Source organism: Chenopodium album, chromosome 21, assembly GCF_948465745.1.
Source record: "Chenopodium album chromosome 21, dcCheAlbu1.1, whole genome shotgun sequence".
Lineage (NCBI taxonomy): Eukaryota > Viridiplantae > Streptophyta > Magnoliopsida > Caryophyllales > Amaranthaceae > Chenopodium > Chenopodium album.
The window spans coordinates 12,509,919-12,529,520 of record NC_137854.1 but is presented as its reverse complement, the minus strand read 5'-3'; the positions used below and the strand labels follow the sequence as shown (position 1 = coordinate 12,529,520).

The 19,602-nt window shown below is 33.3% G+C and overlaps 1 protein-coding gene across 1 annotated transcript; it reads left to right on the top strand.

The window, feature by feature from the left end:
* Positions 1 to 455: 455 nt before the first annotated feature.
* LOC145602954 (serine/threonine-protein kinase STN7, chloroplastic-like) lies at positions 456 to 10,373 on the top strand. The gene is made up of 10 exons (XM_081659093.1): positions 456 to 1,075; positions 1,163 to 1,255; positions 1,640 to 1,759; positions 1,894 to 1,992; positions 6,994 to 7,162; positions 7,248 to 7,341; positions 7,571 to 7,664; positions 7,760 to 7,816; positions 8,606 to 9,019; positions 9,980 to 10,373. Exons 1-10 carry the CDS (start codon positions 641 to 643, stop codon positions 10,139 to 10,141), a joined length of 1,737 nt encoding a protein of 578 aa, XP_081515219.1. The 5' UTR covers positions 456 to 640; the 3' UTR covers positions 10,142 to 10,373.
* The last annotated feature ends 9,229 nt before the right edge of the window (positions 10,374 to 19,602 follow it).

Below are 19,602 nucleotides of genomic sequence, written 5' to 3'. Positions count from 1 at the left end.
TGTAATTCTAAAAATATTGAAAATCTCTTATTTTCATTGTCTTAAACCTATGATTTTCTTTTCTTTAAAAGAAATCTATTACTTTCTTACGTGACCTTTTAAAATCTCTTGAAAAAAAATCCCTTTTATATAATTAGATTGTATTCTATTATAAAATTGATTTTATTATTAAAAATAAAGTGCAATTTAACCCTATTACATTTTGGATGGTAAGTTAATCGAACTAATTAGATAAGTTTCAGTACTAAATAATTTTAGGCCATAATCCAGCCCAATGATTACTTCGTATATGGGTTTTTCAGCATTCCAAATATTGGACTGACCCATAACTATCTATGTGTAACTGGTGGTGCATGTTTTCTGCTAATCCTCTTCTATAATTTGTCATCTTCACTGTCACTGTCACTATCAGAAAGAAGTGAACAATGCTTGAGCTCCACAAAAACAAATCCCAACATTTTATTTTCAAAATATGGCTACAATTGGTTGCCATACCAGAAAAAACTGTCGCTGTTCTTCGTCATTCTAATCCAGATATTTTATTTTTTGATGCAAAGTTAAAAACTTTGGAACATTTTGTTACTCAGATGTTTCCTAGTGCTAAGTTATAATCACCCCTTTGCAAAATTCTTCTTTAAAAATGGCAGCAATTGCAGCAAATAGAGTAGGAATAGGACAAATTTGTCCTAATTTCAATACCCTTAATCCCAAGAAATCTCACACACAATTTCTGGGGAAACCCCTTTTGTTCAAACCCCAATTGAGTTCATTATCCACCTTAAAATCAAGGAAAAGATGTATGGTTTTCGGTGCCGGGTTCGAGTTATTCGACCCGGTTCGAGACCTTTTTGTGGGTGTGGGAGTTGGGTTACCTTGTACAGTTATGGAGTGTGGAGACATTATTTATAGGAGCACTTTACCAAGGTCTAATGGGTTAACACTCACTGTTCCTGGGGTGATTTTGGCTCTTGGGACAGTTTCTTACCTTTGGGCTACCCCTGGTGTGGCTCCTGGGTTTTGGGATATGTTTGTGCTTGCTTTTGTTGAGAGAATTTTCAGACCCACTTTCAAAAAGGTTGTTAAATTTGTGGGGGTTTTGTGATTGATTAATTTGGATATGTATGGTGGTTAATTTTCCTGGTATTTGTTCATTTTGTTACAGGATGATTTTGTATTGGGTAAGAAATTGGGAGAAGGGGCTTTTGGAGTTGTTTATAAGGCTTCTTTAGCCAATAACAAGAAGCCCTCTGTGAAGGTATCTTTTTTGATTGATTGTCTATGATGAGTGTATAATTTTATCTATTCTGGTTTTTATTTGGCCTAAAGGTATTTTATTGATTGATTAATGGTGTTTGATGTATGCAACTGCTAGTGTTTGTTGTTTAGAATAAGTTTTCTGAGCTCATCATTTCATTATTATAAGTGGTAGTTCTACTGAATTTACCAGTGACTGATTGTTATACTCATTTAATGATCTTGTTCAATTGCTTGGATCTTATCAATTTGTTCTTATGTGCAGTGCTTCTAGCTTTTTATAGATTTTCATATTGCACTGGTGATCTTTGATTTGGAAATGATACTGTGGTACAGTGGTAGTGTCAAGTGTGGTGCTTATATTTGTGGCTATTTTGCCTTATAGGAAGGTGATTTGGTCGTGAAGAAGGCTACTGAGTATGGTGCTGTAGAAATCTGGATGAATGAGCGTGTGCGAAGGGCTTGTGCTAGTAGTTGTGCTGATTTTTTGTATGGCTTCATGGAGGTACTGTGGTTCAGTCTTGTACCTTTTAAAAATTTGGGCTGGTACCATTTATTTGCAACTATATCTTCTTTCATAATTTGTCTTCCATCTTTTTAGGTAATGTGCTGAATGTAGTTTCTTTGGACATGTCCCAGAAATCTTCTAAGAAGGAAGGTGAATACTGGCTTGTATGGCGTTTTGAGGGAGAATCAACACTATCTGATTTACTGACGAGCAGGGAGTTCCCTTACAATGTTGGTATTCTCTCTCATTGACCCAGTCGTACATGAATATTATTTTACAAATATTGCACTTTATGACACTGTCAAAAAATCGCTGTTTATTCTCTGCCATGTTTCTCAGTCTTACATTTATAGGAGGATCAAGTTTGGTTTTAAACTCTTTTTTGCTTACAGTAATAATATCTTCTCATTTTAAAGGAGGGATCCCTAGTCTAGAGTCTTTTAGGCAGTAGCTGCACCTTGTTAGTACCCATGCTACTATCTTTTGAAACATTGGGTTTATGATCATTTTAAGGCTGTTGCAGTTGCCACATTATGCTCTAAGGCTTAGGTACTGAGTATGGAGATGTATTTGACTTCACAAGGCGTGGAATTTTGACACCGATATTTTATGATTTCTTGAATTTAATCTTTGATCCTAATAATCCAGATAATCTTATTAGCTTTTAAAGACACAACCTTGGGATTAGATATGGAATGCTCTATCAAGTGTTACAGTGAATGGAAATCTGACAATGATGCCTTGCTATGCATTAGAAATGTAATAATTTATTCTTGAAGCTTCCTACTAAAGACTTCCGCCTTATCCATTTGGCCATTGTTAGGTCTTTAATCGTCATTGAACTTCGTTTTGTCATTTTTTTTGTTTATATTTGTTGATTAAGGTCATGTATTGGTGTCGGGGCAGATGTAGCAATGACCATATTAAGTTAGAAGCCTTGTTTTGCAGTTAGTAGGGATTGTTTATAATTACTTCAGTAGAGATCTTATTGGCTGCACATTCAGAATTGTAAAGAAAAATGAGATCATCCAATATTGAATCTGCTGTTGGCAGGTTTTGGAAGGTGATGATGTATGTGGTATAAAATAATTAGTACAATATTAGACTAATGTTACACTAGTTAAATATAATAGTACCTTTTTGGTTGCATGTAATTTTATAATCGATCTAACAAATTGATAGTAATCATCGAAGTGAGTCTTTACTAAGTAATGAATTAATCAAAGTGATGGACAACAAAGCTAGAGACATTCATATATAATTGAGAGCAATGTATAACAATGTTCAAGGCACACACAGGCAATATGGGTACGCCTTATTGAAGTGAGGTGTACTTAATAAAAAGATGGTACGGAGTATAAAGAAGAAAGTTGTGCACTTTGCCTTAGATATATAAAAAGCACTTGACCCAAATCACCTAGCTCCCCAGTGCCTAAGGTGCGCTATTTTATACTCTGTTTGAGAGGGGAAGCGCATAGCGCACAACTAGAGTGATTCAAATGTAAAAATGCTATACCAGTGATGATTCTTTGTTGGTTTTTATAAATCTTACCGCTTCAGATTGTTGCAATAGGTATGCCTTGAAGAGATGAATGATGAAAGGCTTAATGTTGCAGTCTGACTCAAGTTATTGTGAATTTTGTTTGTATTTAAAGTACGCCATCTTGCATAAGCTTTTACTGAAGGACAAAGGTCAACTGAGTAAAATTTGAACTACCTAAATATTTATTCATAATTCTAGGATAAGTGGATACTTCTTCTGTACCCCTAATATTGCAACAATTACCGTTTTAGGAAGTTTCACAAATATTGCATCATTTCCCTATTTTTACATGTTTTTCTCTTTCTTTCTCCTCATCACATGGGTCCCTATCTTTATTCCTCAGTATCTCTATCCTCTTCTTAAAATCCGTGACCAACCCCCATTTTGCAATATTAGAGGGACGGAGGAAGTATTAATTAATGCTGTAATGAATCACCTGAACAAATCATACACAAAGGAGATGTTCTGAACAATTTTTCTTGAGACCAGTTTCACATGGGTGAATACGTACCAAATAACCAACTGCAATTGTTTAAAACTCTTTTTTTTTTCCTTTTCTTTTCTGTTATAGGATGTTTGAGGATTAAGGTTTTTTAGATCTATAGGGCCATGAAGATGGTGGCCCTATGCTGTTTGATACATGTAGGGATACGAAGATTCTGGTTATGATAATTGGTTGTAGCTTCTTTTGGCTATGAAGAACTGCATTAGATTAAATCTGAACTTACCTTAAGGTCATTAGCCGAGTCCGCAAATGGATAGAAAAGTAGCATATAATCATAATGTGAATGTCAATTATTTACTAGTTAAAAAATCGAGTTGCTGATCTTGATAGATTCCTGCTATATGTGTTATAGCCTTATAGGTAAAAGGTTTAATTCAAATTTAGCTCCATAAAATTCATTAATGAGACTCTGATGTTATAATTTTCATTGCTCCATTTTGACATTGAACTATTGAAGGAAATCTTCCTAAATGTGAATACTGTAATAATAAAATGTTATATTGTAGTGAAGGGTTACGAAGTGACGATGTTTAAAGATTTTTTTTTTTTTTTTTTTTTTTCATTTTTCCATTTTAGCCATGATTGTTTTACCAAAGCACAAAAAGGCATCCGCACTCCTATAGTACTTGAATTTTAAAAAAGGGACTGGACATAATTGACTGATTCACATATGACAAAACACTACATCTTTATTCATCATATCAAGGTATAAAATTCACGAGCCCCACCATGAAACTATGCAAGAGAGTGAGACTTTAAAATGAGGAAATGTACGAGGGTAGAACCAAATTGGGTTTATCCTAGGAGATTCTACCATGGAAACTATACATGTAATAAGGCAAATGATGGAGTACTATAGGGGAAGAAAAAAAGGATTTGGACATGATTTCATTGACTTGGAGAAGGCTTATGACAAGGTGCCAAGAGATGTGCTTTGGTGGACAATGTTTAAGAAGTGTCCTTGTAAGTGTATTAACTAGTTAAGGATATGTGTCGAGATATCAAAACAAATGTAAAGAGTTGTGGGGGAGTGACGAAGGATTTCACTATTACGATTGGACTACAGCAAGGTTTGACATTATGTCCAAGGTGAGACACCTTAGTGTATGTTGTTTGCAAGATAATATTGTATTTCGTGGATTAGACTATAGTTGGGGTTGATGCCAAATTAGAGCAATAATGGTAAAACCTAGAACTCAGGGGTTTAGACTATACTTGAGCAAGTTTAACTGACTAAGTACATGGAAAGTAGTTTTAGCACTACGAGGAAGTCAGGTAGGGATATAGTAACATTAGATGGTAAGGAAGTTCCCACAAGCGAGTGATTTAAACACCTTATGTTTATTTTGCAAAAGAGTGGAGCAATTCACCAAGATCTCACATGATTAGTTCTAGTTGGCTCAAATGGAGAGGTTTTGTGTGACCATGCATACCTTTAAAGTTAAAGGGAGAAATCTATCAGACAGCTGTCTCATCAATGTTCTTATATGGGTCAGAATATTCGGGAAGGATCATTTTAGGAAGATAGCGTATATTGAGATGGATGTGTATTAGAAATTAAAATATTAGGAGGAAAGTTAGAGTAGCGGACATTGAGGATTAAATATGAAAAAACCGATTGTGTTGGTTTTCGGCTTGTCAGGCAGAGATCGGAAGATGCACCAGTAAGAAAAGTTGAGGTTGTTTTTTTAATTCTTTACATTTAATGATGGCAATTGGCAAAATGTATCATGGCTTGAGGGTTGAGGCTATGGGTGTGGGAAAAGTTGGCTAGCAATCATCAGGCTTCAAAAGGCTTTGCATTAGCTTTGGCTGTAGTTGCCATCTACACAAATGACGATGCAAAAGCAATATGCATAGCTGCATCTGTTGTTGATCTAGAGAAGGCTCTTTTTTATTTCCGAAGATAGAGCAGGGATTGAGAAATTGGAGGCCAAGTATGACTTTAGAAATTTACAATAAGCATGGATTGGGTGGTGAACCATTAACCGAGTGCTATATGATGCCACTCTGATTCTTTGTACTTTATATACTATAAAACACTTGCTGGAAAGTTCACAAGTCTACAATGTGGGCCTTTGTGGCTTCTTCGGGTCAGCTTTTGTGTTATACTTCTATATATTAGCCTAGTGAAGCGCTGTATGCTATGAGTGAAGAACTAAAAAGGTACAGGTAAACTTCTTATTGTCATACTTACTCTTTTTTTTTTGGAACTAGTTTGACTTTTGCACTTTTCACGTGCTCGCCTTTGACCATTTGTGATCTATACGTAAGGAAAAATATAATCATGTGGGATCTTGTTTGAATCCTCTCAATAAATCATGTTATAATATCTACTTGTTAAGAATTAAAGATAACATTGGTTATATTTATGCATTGGCAAGCGTGATAAATAAAATAGTTCTAGTAAAAAAAGAAAGTATATTACACTGGGCCCTTAGGGAGAAGGCCTTTTCTTGAAATTTTGCAGTATCTGGGTTGTAATATTTCCTATTGGGTACTTTTTTTGTGCTCGTACAATTTTGATTATTATCTCCATTATGGCATATTGGCTGTATGTTTATAGTTGTGGTCATTTAGAGCACCTTGTACTCTTGTAGAGGTATTGGTAGATGTAATTAATTTCAAATATTTTTCGAGAATGAGGAGTCTTTAATGCTACTTTTTCTTGTATGCTATCATCGTGGGTTTCAGGGGTTGAATGGTGCTACAACTTGTGTCTGTTTGTGCATATCATTGCTGTGCACGGTTATTACTTCTCAGTTATTTGATGATTGTAACATTGTCTGTGAAAGCAAATGCTGAAATTGATTGTGATTTGTAGGAAGCAGGATCATAGAAGTTTCCTATGGTGCATACTGATTATTAGATACTACCTCCGTTTCATATTATTTGCAACGATTTGACATAAAGTAGAGAGGAAAAATATCTAATAGTTGCAAATAATATGAAACAGAGGTAGTATGATATTTGGCTAGCACTATTGCTTTTTATGTTTCTCATAGGTCAGAGGCTCATAGCACACTAATCATGAACTCTGACAGTATGCTCTGATTAGCTGTTACTTTCCTGCAATTTATGTACTTATTTTGGACGGATTTCTTTTACACATGGTTTATTAAAATTGTAATGGAAAGATTGACAAGTATTTATGTGGTTTTCTTGTTTTCCATGGTATTTTAGGCTGAAACAATGATCCTTGGAGAAGTACAGAACTTGCCTAAGGGATTAGAACGGGAGAATAGAATCATACAGACAATAATGAAGCAACTTCTATTTGCGTTGGATGGTCTTCACTCAACTGGAATTGTTCACAGAGACATAAAGCCACAGAACATTATTTTCTCTGAAGGTGACGGTTATGACCATGCTGTCCTTTTTATTCTGGTTTCATTCCTCTCTAATTTGCTTCCCTGCTGCTATTGTCATTTTTCCAGGTACTCGTACATTCAAGATTATTGATCTTGGGGCTGCAGCAGATCTACGAGTAGGCATTAACTATGTTCCCAAAGAGTTCCTTTTGGATCCAAGGTGCATTAATTTCCTGTATATTTTGTTTCTTTATTTGTCTAGCCTCTAGGAATTGGCTTATGATTGTATCTGCCAATTTCCTTCATAATGATTTAGAGGAGGTATCACATGTAGCATTGTTTAAAAGGCCTCTTATATTAGTCTGGTCAATGTTGAAAACTTTGATAGGTCACTCCATTTTTGCGAAAGAACACAACATAATATTTTTGATCATGTCTTTTCCGGTTAGATATGCTGCACCAGAGCAATATATCATGAGCACTCAAACTCCTTCAGCACCATCACCTCCTGTGGCTGCTGCACTTTCCCCAGTCCTATGGCAGGTCCTGCACAGTTTAGAATCTATTTGACTTCTTATTAGTATGTTGTAAATATCAGATTTGTCTTCTTAAACTAATGAGGATTCTGTGCTTGACAGTTAAATTTGCCAGATAGATTCGACATATACAGTACTGGTCTCATATTCCTTCAAATGGTAAGCAACATCTATGGTTTATTTTCTGAAACATAGAACTATGCATGGATGTGAAACTATGGTATTTAAAATTATATGCTAATGTTCTCTGAATGTTCTCTTTAGAAATGCTTGTTCTTTTGCTGTATGGCCTTTACTCACTTTACTTTCTAAGCAAAATTTGACTGGTCAGATGTTTTAGATTGACACTTGTTGAATGACTTGAACAAAGGTACTTGAAATAGCTTGTAGTTATCGCAATTCAAAATAACATTATTATCATTTGCAAATGACATGAAAATCCTAATATTCCTTTTATTGAGAGTTACAAATTTATAATTTCTTGCTATGCAATATTCTAGTGGTTGTACCAAGATGAAGGAAACACAGACTTCAGTGTACATGGTCTTTTTCCCTGCTGGTTACTCTGGTTTTGTCATGTTCTTTGTGATTCCTCCCTGGAAAGAGAAAAGATACTCGAGATAAAGGCAGAAATTTGCAAGGTTTCAGATTTCAGAGGAGTTTTAACCGTAACAACAGTGTATGGACTATGGAATTCTTGATGCCATAAAATTCATTCTAAGACTGATGGAATTTGCGTGATCAAAGGATGTTTATCTCTGGGTCGCTTTTGAGATCCATTACCTGATTGGAACTCCATAGGCAGGTTTTATGTGGCTAGTTAATATACATGTACCTGCTACCAAGATGAATATATTATCTGTTACAATATTGTTTCAGTTCTTTCCTCTATCTGCATTATTTATTCTGGTTGCTGAATGAATTTCATCTGATATTTTCCTTGGGCAGGCCTTCCCTTCATTGCGTTCTGACAGTAACCTTATCCAGTTCAACCGTCAGTTGAAGAGGTGTGGATATGATTTAAATGCATGGAGAAGTTCAGTTGAGCCACGAGCAGCTCCTGATCTCAAAAGAGGCTTTGAGCTGTTAGATTTAGATGGAGGGATTGGATGGGAGTTGCTGACATCGATGGTTCGATACAAAGCACGACAACGACTGAGTGCAAAAGCTGCCCTAGCCTACCCGTATTTCGATAGAGAAGGCCTCTTGGCTTTGTCCTTTATGCAAAATCTGAGGTTGCAGTTATTCCGAGCCACCCAAAAGGATTATGGTGAGGCTGCAAAATGGATCACTCAGTTAATGGCCAGATCAGGAACAGCAAAGGATGGTGGATTTACAGAAGCTCAGCTGCAGGAACTCAGGGTATGCATATGGTGGAATGATGTTCATTTATTTTCTCTTTTAATTTTTAAAAATAATGAGGCACAGATTGGCAGATATATAACACGCATGCATGTGCGCGCACACACACACACACACTATATGTGTATATGTTTTGAATTAGATAAGTACATCTTAAAATACATACATGTATGCAGCCAAGTTGATATATTTCCGTCTTTCCAATACAAAAACAGAGTTCCTTTTTTCAAACTGCAGGTATTTTTTTGAAATAGAAATAAAATGTATTTTTCAGAGAAGGTTTTTAAGCTCAAAAAGTTCTTCCCAGTTAATCTTTTCTGTACCAAAAGTCAATTTTCTAATTCTATAGTTTTAATACTTTAAATTGTAGTTTCACCCTTAAGTATTTAAGGTTCATTGTGTACAGTTTAAGACCTGTACTCATTTTAAGAGATGCATTTTGTATGCGGAATAATTCTGAATATTAGACTGATTCCTGGGCATAAAACCCATTGAATTACTTGCCCAACAGCCCACAACAACCAGCATAACCAACAATATTTGCTGGTCATCTTTTCTGGAATTGGCCCAAGCCATGTCATGCTGTTGCAGTGAGCAAAAGTTGACAGGCTTACCATTTTATTTTTTAGAGTTTCCTAGAAGTGTGTCTACAATTTTGATTAAAAAAGGCCAATTTTAACTCTAAGTGATTGAAAGTAACGAATGCTCTTTTACCTAGAGAACTGTCTCTCTCTTTTTTAACATTAATTTTACAGAAAGGCCTCGAAATAATGTCGAGCAGTCGAGGTGGATGATAGTTTTTTGTTATCTCTAAATGGAAATTAAGAGAGTAGTTTTATGATGGAGGGTGTATAAATATTTCCACTACCAAAATAAAAGCCTTAGGTAAGGAGAGTTAGGAAAAGGTTTTACATGTTTTTTCTTTCAACGATTGTAATGTATTTGTTTCATGTCATGAAGGAAATAAAGCCACAAAAGAAGGGAGGTGCGCAAAGAAACGCTCTTGCATCGGTTCTCCGGATACAGAGAAAGGTAATCAAAACACTTAATGAGAGCATCGACGAACTCAACCAGACAAGGAAGAGCATGTGGTGGAGCAGGTGGATCCCTAAAGAAGAGTAAGGACTGTATATATACTATATACAACAAGTTGACTTTATCTGTAAAGTTTGTAAATCTTTAACTGTTATCTGGTCCAGACTTAAAGTGGTTGCTGTCAGATTTTTTTTCTTATTGGATATTTGTTATGGATTTTTTCATATACAGCTAGCAATTATGTACAGGTTACATTGTAGTGAATTCAGCACTATAATTTAGAACATTCACTGTCAGAAAAGAAACAGAAGATTGCATCCTTGTCCATGTTTTATACATTATAAGTTTAGTGTTTACTGCAACTGTTGTCTTCTGCACTTCCCTTCTTCATAATTCTGCAAATCTGCTGTCTATGCATTATTGAAACTTGTACGGTTTAAATGCAGATAATGTACCATATGATAGTTCAGTTATCTAAAGCATATCTCTGTTTTCCTGCTATATTATGTTTGTTGTTTAAATCTTCAGATTCTAGAAAGAGTGGAGCTGACATGAGCATCAGTTACTCACGTGTAACACATATTTTCCAATCTCATAGAGGGTGGGTTCAGTTTGTATATGCGCGGAATGAATACTTCGAACTTTACATTTAAGGTTGAGTATTCCTAGCTAAACTTGATTTAGTGGTAAGGATTGTATATATCAATTTTAAGGCATGGGCTTATCCCACTAGGGGGCACTTTGAGGGTGAGATCCTTTACCGTTCTCTCATTTTTCAAAGTGTTTAATCCGCTAACTCGAGCCAGTCTGACCTGTATGGAGTTTGGCCCAATAGGGTGGCTCTTCTTTTAATATTAAATGCACCTGTAATAAAATGATCCAATTTAAACTTGAACTATACTTAGCCCTCGAGGTTACGGGATCGATCCTTCCCCCCAGCATATGCTGGAATTTCCCCCGCCCCCCGTTGTACCCGCCCTTGTGGCTTATTTGAATAAAAAAAAAAAAGTTAACGTGACTAATATTGATAACTTAATCTTAATAAATCAAGTAACTATAAACCTTTTACCAAGCTCAATGGCTTGAATCAAATTGATCCAAACCAACTACTAATTTGCCACCTCTACTGCTCTACCGGAAATTACAATGACTTTGTCAATTTTCTCATTCTATATACTTCCTCCGTTAATGGTTATTTGCAACAAAGGAATATTTTATATCTCACAAATAATAGCCCTTTGTTGCAAATAACCATTAAAGGAGGAAGTATTAACAACATTGTATTACTTATCAATTTATTATGAAATTTACATGGTCAAAATTCGATCTCGAAAACATAGTAACAATGATATAGAATGAACTAAGAAACAATTGATATATAATTGTAGCATTACCTTGTCTTATCTAGAATTAACTCACCATTGCACATAATTCTAGCAATCAGTTGCAACTATTGACAAAATCCAATTTAGTATGGCTATATTAACCTATTATCTTGCAATATCTGAAAAATCAATCAGATTTTTTTCTCATAAATTTGTCTGCACTTAAAACACTTGAAACTAACACTAAAAGCCACACATTACAGAGTGTACAATCAAATATTAGAAAGAGAAAATAAATATTTTTCTTAAGAAAAATAAAAAAAAAGATTTAGAGTTAGATCCTGTTGATAAATTTTCAAGGAAATTGATATTTGTGGAGCCTACTGATTAAGAAGTGGCATTAGGTACATTAAAAAATTGTCGGCTAAAATGCATAAATTTGTTGTTTGATTCATTTTCATTGAATGTATACAAATGAAAAATTAATTAGAGAAAAACCAATGCACCAACAAGTAACAACCTACCCACATGTACCACTTTGGTAAGCCTTTGGACATATTTGGACAATATTGAGTAATAACCCATTACTACTTGGGACCCATTTGGGTCATCCATCGGGTCCTAGACAGTTAGTGATGCTTCTCTTGTTTTGAGTTACTAATTTCAATCTATCATCATCATCATCTACTCCTCCGACATCTTGTTATCACATCTTGTTACACCGCGTTCTTTTCGACTTATTTTTAAGTTCAGTTCTATTCAGTTCAGCTTTTTCGAGTTAGTTTTTGCTATTATTTTCGTTCAGTTCAATTTAATTTAGTTAAACTTAGATTTATCCAATCAATCCAAAAGAATATGGTCTAAGTTTTTCTTCTTTGAAGCCTTCATAGCGGTGGTTGATCTTTCTACATATACAAAAAGGTCAATGAACAGTTAAGTTACTAATTCTTGGATATAGGACGATTACACGTGAATTGTTTCAACCACTAATCCACTCACTCAATCAATTATAGCCTTTAGGAAAATATGAATATTAATAAAAAACGTTACTCCATTCTAAACTGGAAAAAATAAGTTTTTGAGTTTGACATTGTTGCTTTTAAAAGTTATAATACTCTAGAACTATATCAACCAAAAGTTTAAGCTGATTCTTAAAACCCAAGATCGGTTTATATACTCTATCACGTCCCTTCACACGAGAGCCCATTGAACTTGATTTGTAGAAATTTCATGGGCCTCACCTTACCACGTGACCTTTGAGGCACGCTGACTCTAATACCATGTTAAAAGACCAACTCAATCAAAAGTTTAAACTGATGGTTAAAGCCCATAATCGATTTATATACTCTATCAATAACCACCGCCTCATCAGCTCTAGGATGTTGTTCAACCATCACAAATCACAATTGCATGCATCATACTTGGCAAAATTAAAGAGTTGGGAAACACAGTGGGCATAAGAGTAAAGTCATGTTAAAGGTTTTTTGTAGGACAATTTTTCTAATGGATAAGATCATAGGATCAGATTAAGGGTGAAATGTCAACTCAATAATTTAGTTGAAGGAAAAACATGTTAGAAAAAAATTTCATGTAGGGTTTATATTATTGTATGTTTATCTTATTGTATGTTTACTTCTCTTTTTTCCTTTACTGAATTCAATTTTTTATTAACTCAACTCACAATTCATATGGCTTGACATACTCTGATCGACCCATTAACCAGGTTGACTCACTGAATCTTTTTTGACATTACCTATTACTGATTGCAGCGGTCCAACTCTATAAGCTTAATAACTACCATACAAACTACATAAATCTATGTTGCCCCTCACATTGAGCCAATTAATTGGAAATAAAATTATGCATTTCCCCCCTCATTTTTCATTTTAAAATAAGAGCACCTAAACTAATAAACATTTTATAAATTTCCCATAACCTCACCCTTATTTTCCCATTATGCTATTTAGATATTGAAGTAAGAACTAGATCTTCTAGACCTTAATATAGTATACACACTAGTAAGCATATATCACATAAAATATTATGGGTCAAAAGCTAATTTTTACAATTATTCAATTATGATATACACACATAATACATAAAATATTATAGTAAAGAATATGGAGATTAATTGTGAAGATGCCAATAGTTAGAATCATAATCGGATACTTAGCAGCGAAACCATGTTTTGTTCTTTATCAACCTTAGTTCATAGTCAAACCTAAAAGAACAATAAGTATTGGTTTGGGCACCAAGACATCTTTTGCAACGTCCGTGTGCATAACTAAGCCCTTATTCTTTGGAGGGGTTGGCATTCAAGGCAATCTCCTCTGTTGAAGGAAGATTTCTTTCCCTGCGTGCCATTTTTGGAACCCACTAGCCACTATACGGTGTCGTTTTTCCCTTGTATTGAAATTCCGTCTATATCACTATCTTTCTATGGCTATCTTTATACATAAATAGAAAAACATTTTTTTTTAATTTTTTATTTATCATCATAATTTTGTATAAAGAGCTACAAACAACAAATAATATAGACAGGATTCGATTGTAGATTACTGCCATAAAAAATTTAATTTATTAAGGAGTAGTTGTCAACTAAGGGCCTGTTCATATTTGCTGAATTGAGCTGAACTGAACTGAACTGAACTGATTGGAGCTGAACTGAACTGAACTGAACTGAACTGATTGGAACTGAACTGAACTGAACTGAACTGAACTGAATTGAGCTGAAATGAATATTTTATGTGAGAGGGAAATTAAGAGCTGAACTGAACTGAACTGAACTGAACTGAACTGAAATTAAGTAAATGTGAACAGGCCCTAAGGTTGAATTTCATTATTTACATAGTATTTACTTTTCTTTTCAATTGTAAGTTTATCCCAAATCCCAACTTATCATATATGAGGATAGGATAATGCTAATACAAGTAGTTCATTTTGAGGATGTTGATGCTAGCCAAATACTCCGTATGTTGGGAAAAATCGAGTAACAAAATATGTGACATCTTTAGGGTATTAAGGTCAGACTTGTCAAGACATAGATTTTTACAAAGGTAGTAATAAGCTCTCTTATTTTATGTTCTCTAATAAGTTACTCCTTCTGTCTTTAAATATTAACTATTATTTTAAGGGACGTGGGAGTATAAACAACTTGTGTAATAGATTTATCATTCTAATTTCTATTTACTTTCTCCGTTCCCTTAATGTTACAACAGTAACCATATTCTAAAATTTCATAAACTTATAACATATTCGTTATTTTATTATTAATGAATTCTCTAATTCATATTTTTTTCATCATTATCGTTCCCTATCTTTATTTCTCGCTATCTCTCTCCACGTCTTAAAAAATGTGTCTCCCTCTTCAAATGATGGTATAATGAAGGCTAAACACATGATCCATAGCTATTATAGAAAACTAGCAACTTTTTGAGTACATCCCAATGTGGTAATATGGTGGATGCGTAAACTTGCAGTCTTGTAGATGTTGGATTACGGATCGTAGCAACTTTTTTTTTAAATGGGTTTTTATAAGGGAAAAATTAATTCACCTTATAAAACAGCAAGAGTCTATAATAAAGGATATCTTATTCATTTGCCTAACAGATCAATTAATTTTTTTTACATATGTTTAATAAACTGAAATAATATATTATTGTAAAAATTTTGTATAGAACGGACTCACGTGAGTCCGGTCATACAAACAAAAAAAAAAATTGAGGAAAAAAAAAATCTTAATGGTCAGATTTTAGATAATAATAATCAGATATTAGATTATAATGGTCAGAAATTATATTATAATTGTCAGAAAATAGGTTAAATATATCAGAAAATAGATTATAATGGTCAGATATTAAACCCATCATTTCTTCCTCTCTTTCTCTCTCCTCAACAACCCACCATCTCTCTCCTCTTTTTGCAACTCATATTTTCTCTCTCCACCATTAAAATGGCGAGACCACAATTTGCACCACCAACGCCAGGCTTCTCGATTTTTCGATGGTTCTCTGGTGGACCACACAACCGTAGTCCTAGGAATTACCGCGGCGGCGGCAGCTTCGCTGGTACTCGTCGCGGGTTCGAAAGCCCTTCTCGCAATCAACCCCCTGTATGGTTCTTCACATTTGGCTTTACAACTACCTACTTCTTCCTCTATTAATCCAACAATCCCATACATGATGATGAAATTCTTACAGAAAAAAACAATTAATTTAGGGTAGTATTAAAAGTGAGAAATTCTTACATGATGAAATCCACCCATTGTAATTTGTAATTCTTGAGTTTACTTAACAATTAATTGTTTTCCTGTAACAAAATAAGCAAATTTTAGCAACAATTTAGTCAATTAATAAAGAATATTATTGTCAGGTATTAGCATATTACTATCATGTATTAGAATATTATTGTCAGATATTAAAATATTAGTGTCATGTATACGAATATTAGTGTCATGTATAAGAATATTATTGTCAGGTATTAAAATATTAGTGTCATGTATAAGAATATTATTGTCAGGTATTAGAATATTAACGTCATGTATTAGAATATTATTGTCAGATATTAAAATATTAGTGTCATGTATAAGAATATTATTGTCAGGCATTAGAATATTACTGTCATGTATTTGGTGTTGCGGGCCTCGCGATCGGGTTTAGTTAGCCCGCGCCTTTTTGTTGGACTTTTGTTATTGAGCCCAGTCTCACGTGAGTCCGGTCTCACACAAAACCTTTTGTATATTATTAACTACATATTAAGTTCGATAAAACTACTCACATGACCTTACTAGCTCCAATAATGTTACAAACATTACAAAAACTAAATTTACCAAATATAGTACAAATTAGTCAATGAACACCAAGCAAATTTACCAATATGTTCTTGATGAATGGAATTTTCCAATTAATGTTGAGTAAGGCCCTGTTCTCTTAAGTTGAAATTCAATTCAGTTCAGTTCAGCTCAGCTCAGCTCAGTTCAGTTCGGTTCAGTTCAGATCAGTTCAGTTCAGTTCAGTTCAGTTCAGCTCAGCTCAGCTCCTAAATCCTTCTCTTATAAAATATTCATTTCAGTTCAGTTCAGTTCAGCTCAGCTCAGTTTAGCTCAGTTCAGTTCAGCTGAGTTCAGTCAATGAGAACAGGCCCTAAAATTAATAAGATTGTTTATTTTTTTAACACAAAGCTGATAATGTAATGATTATTTGAATTGAATTTCTTTTTTTAAAAGAAAAAAAAAACTAATTGAAATTTTAATTTCAATGATTTAAAGTAGTTTTTTATTTCTTTTTATTTATTGAAGTATTTTATTTATTTATCTATTATTTGAGGTTGAAGAAAACAAAGAAGCCTTAGGCAATTTAGCCTAATTCTTATAGCATGCATGATTTTAATTAAACCAAATGGCGGTCAAAAATCCAGATGTCAATAATATGACAACTGTAAAATATGATAAACAATCATAAACATAATTAAAATTTGTTTAAAAAAAGTTAAATCCTGCAAATCACTGTACCTAAATCGAGATTATCATATCTTAATTAGCATTGTTATTAGTGGGAGAATAATATGGAACGCATTAATAACAGAGAAAGTATGCTTCATTTTAAAGGAACAAGAAGAATAAGTACATAAAGGTTAATACTTTCGTCGTCCTTAAAAAATTGTCTCATTTTAGGTTAAATTTTAAAAACTTTAACCATGACAAACTGTTACTTTCGTTGACCTTAAAAAATTGTCTCATTTTATATTTTTAGGTTAAATTTTAAAAACTTTAACCATGACAAACTGTTATTTGTAACCTATAGGCTATAAGAAAATAATTCAGTCACATCAAATCTTGTTGAACTTGTTTTTAATATATAGTTTTTTTTGTTTTTTAATTTTAATGTCAAGTTTCTAAATTGTACATTAAATAGGTGAAAAATCAAATTCACCAATCTTTAAGAGGTGAAGGACCTGTTATGATTTACTGAATTGAGCTGAAATGAAGTGAAGTTAACTAAACTGAACTGAATTAAATATTTTATGAGAGGAGGAAATTAGAAACTAAACTGAACTTAAGCGGAAGAGAATAGGCTAGAAAAGAGTAAAAACCTTATAATGTCATGCTACTGGATTCAAACTTTGGAATAGATGATCCATATTTCAATGAGGGTGTCAATCACGAGATGTTCACGTGCAATTCTGACTACCTTGTTCTTTTGGGAAAAATATGGTATTTTTTTTTTATGTGTGTTATTTTTTTACTATAGATGAAGCCCAGTTTAAGACAGTTCAAACTGACTTAGAAAATCTTAAAATAATTCTGCAAATCAGGGATTAATATAAATTAAATTCTTCTTACATCTGGTTTCAACTTGAAGTTCCAATGCTTTAGGGTATCTTTTACTCCACCTCCCAACCCCTTTTCCCAAGTAATGCGTGCTCAAATTTTTCCACATTGGTTCTTTTGATAACTTCAATTCAAGTGCACCATACACAAAGATATTGCCAAAAAGAAAGGAAAATATTACGAGTACTCTCTTCTTCGTGTGAACTTCAGAGTCACATATTCGAGCATGTCGTGTATATACTGCATGATATCTAGAAAAAGTTGTCATATTGCATTTCTAATTAGATTTTTCATATGATCAATATTGCAACTGGTCGATCTATACAATATAAATTTGCGTAACATAGCTAGATAACTTTTACATGACTTTTTTTTTCCTTTTACGTACATTTTTTTAGAGGATCTTTTATGGATTGCTTAAGTTTAAATTAGTAATAGCGGAAAATATAAATTACAAAATTACTATGATTAATGTGGGATTATTTTTTATTTTTATTTATTTTTTATTTTTTTTTTTTTTTTGGGACATGATCTGGTCTCATTTCCTTAATTACAATTGAGATGATATGATAAGTATTTACGAATGTGGCGCAGGACCGTATATATTGGCTTAAAATCAACCTACGCGCTTGAGATTGAGTTTACTTGGTTTGATCAACAAAATTGAGCTTAGGGCAATTAGTCTTGTTAAAATAATTCTTTAACTCAATAATGCACTAATTAATTATTATAAATTAGGAGTATTACCTAGTTAAATTTGCACGACGAAACGATTACTTAAGCATGAATTAAGGAGATGACTGAAGCAACAAAGAAATAACCTGATGAACTCGATCAATAAATTGACAGCCTAAATTAGATAAGAAATAATGTACAAATATTTTATACTTTTAGGATTTTGAACTAATTGAAGTTTGGTCTTCCTTGTGAATAGGGAGGAGCACAAGATTATTAGTCAAATTGTGGCATCTATACTCCTAAATTCTATCATTTAATTGGGGTTATAAACTACTTGTATATAATAAACTTAAAATCTTATATAATGTCATACTAAACTATTATGGTAACTGACATTGCAGTTCAATTTAAATCTTCTGACATACAAATGAAATTCCTTACAAATTCTCAGCTAATTTAACTCATAGGCTAGTATAGAAGTACATGAGAAATATTATGATTAGCAAGTTTTAATGTTATTTTTATGTTAGTGCATGATACTAATCAAGTAATTTATGATAAATTTAATTAATTACTATTTTCCATCTTTGTCAATCACATGTATGTTACAGCTAGTTGCTGTCACAGAAGTATATTCTCAATCTTGGGTTGAATTTCTTTTTGTGATGGATTACATGGTAGGTGATCTGTGACCATATATTATATATGCAACATTATATTGTAAATTAAATTTATTGATTAAATTAAAAATGAAGAACTTTAATCTTATAATATGGTGAAATTTTGATACCATTTCTTGGAGTTTCTAAGAGTAATTGAGATAAATTATCTTGGTAACTAAGAAAATAATGTTACTCCAGCAGCAAAAGTTTATTCATATAGTTCAAGTCCATAGTAAAGAGCCGTTATTGAAAGCTCACTCGCTTAGATAACTGCCTCGTAGTTCACATAATAAAAGTCGTGTTGGGTGGTATCCAAAGTTTAGAATAATGCTCAAGTAGTGAACTGAATATTTACTTCACTGTAGCATGAAATCTAGCAAAGCTTGGTGTTATAGCCGAATTTGAAGATATATAGTCATCAATAAGCTAACAAGTTTATGAAAATTTCTAATTAACCAATACGAAATCTGTACAATGCAAGTTATTTGGTGCATAATACTTGGTTTATGCATTCTTCATTAGACAACATATATGTTTACTCCCATTATTTATATA

Bases quoted from the DNA above. Each gene is read 5' to 3' on its own strand.
- LOC145602954 (XM_081659093.1), top strand. From the start codon at position 641: ATGGCAGCAATTGCAGCAAATAGAGTAGGAATAGGACAAATTTGTCCT. The intron at 1,076-1,162 runs GTTGTTAAATTT...ATTTTGTTACAG, and splicing joins TCAGACCCACTTTCAAAAAG to GATGATTTTGTATTGGGTAA. The intron at 7,163-7,247 runs GTGACGGTTATG...TCATTTTTCCAG, and splicing joins GAACATTATTTTCTCTGAAG to GTACTCGTACATTCAAGATT.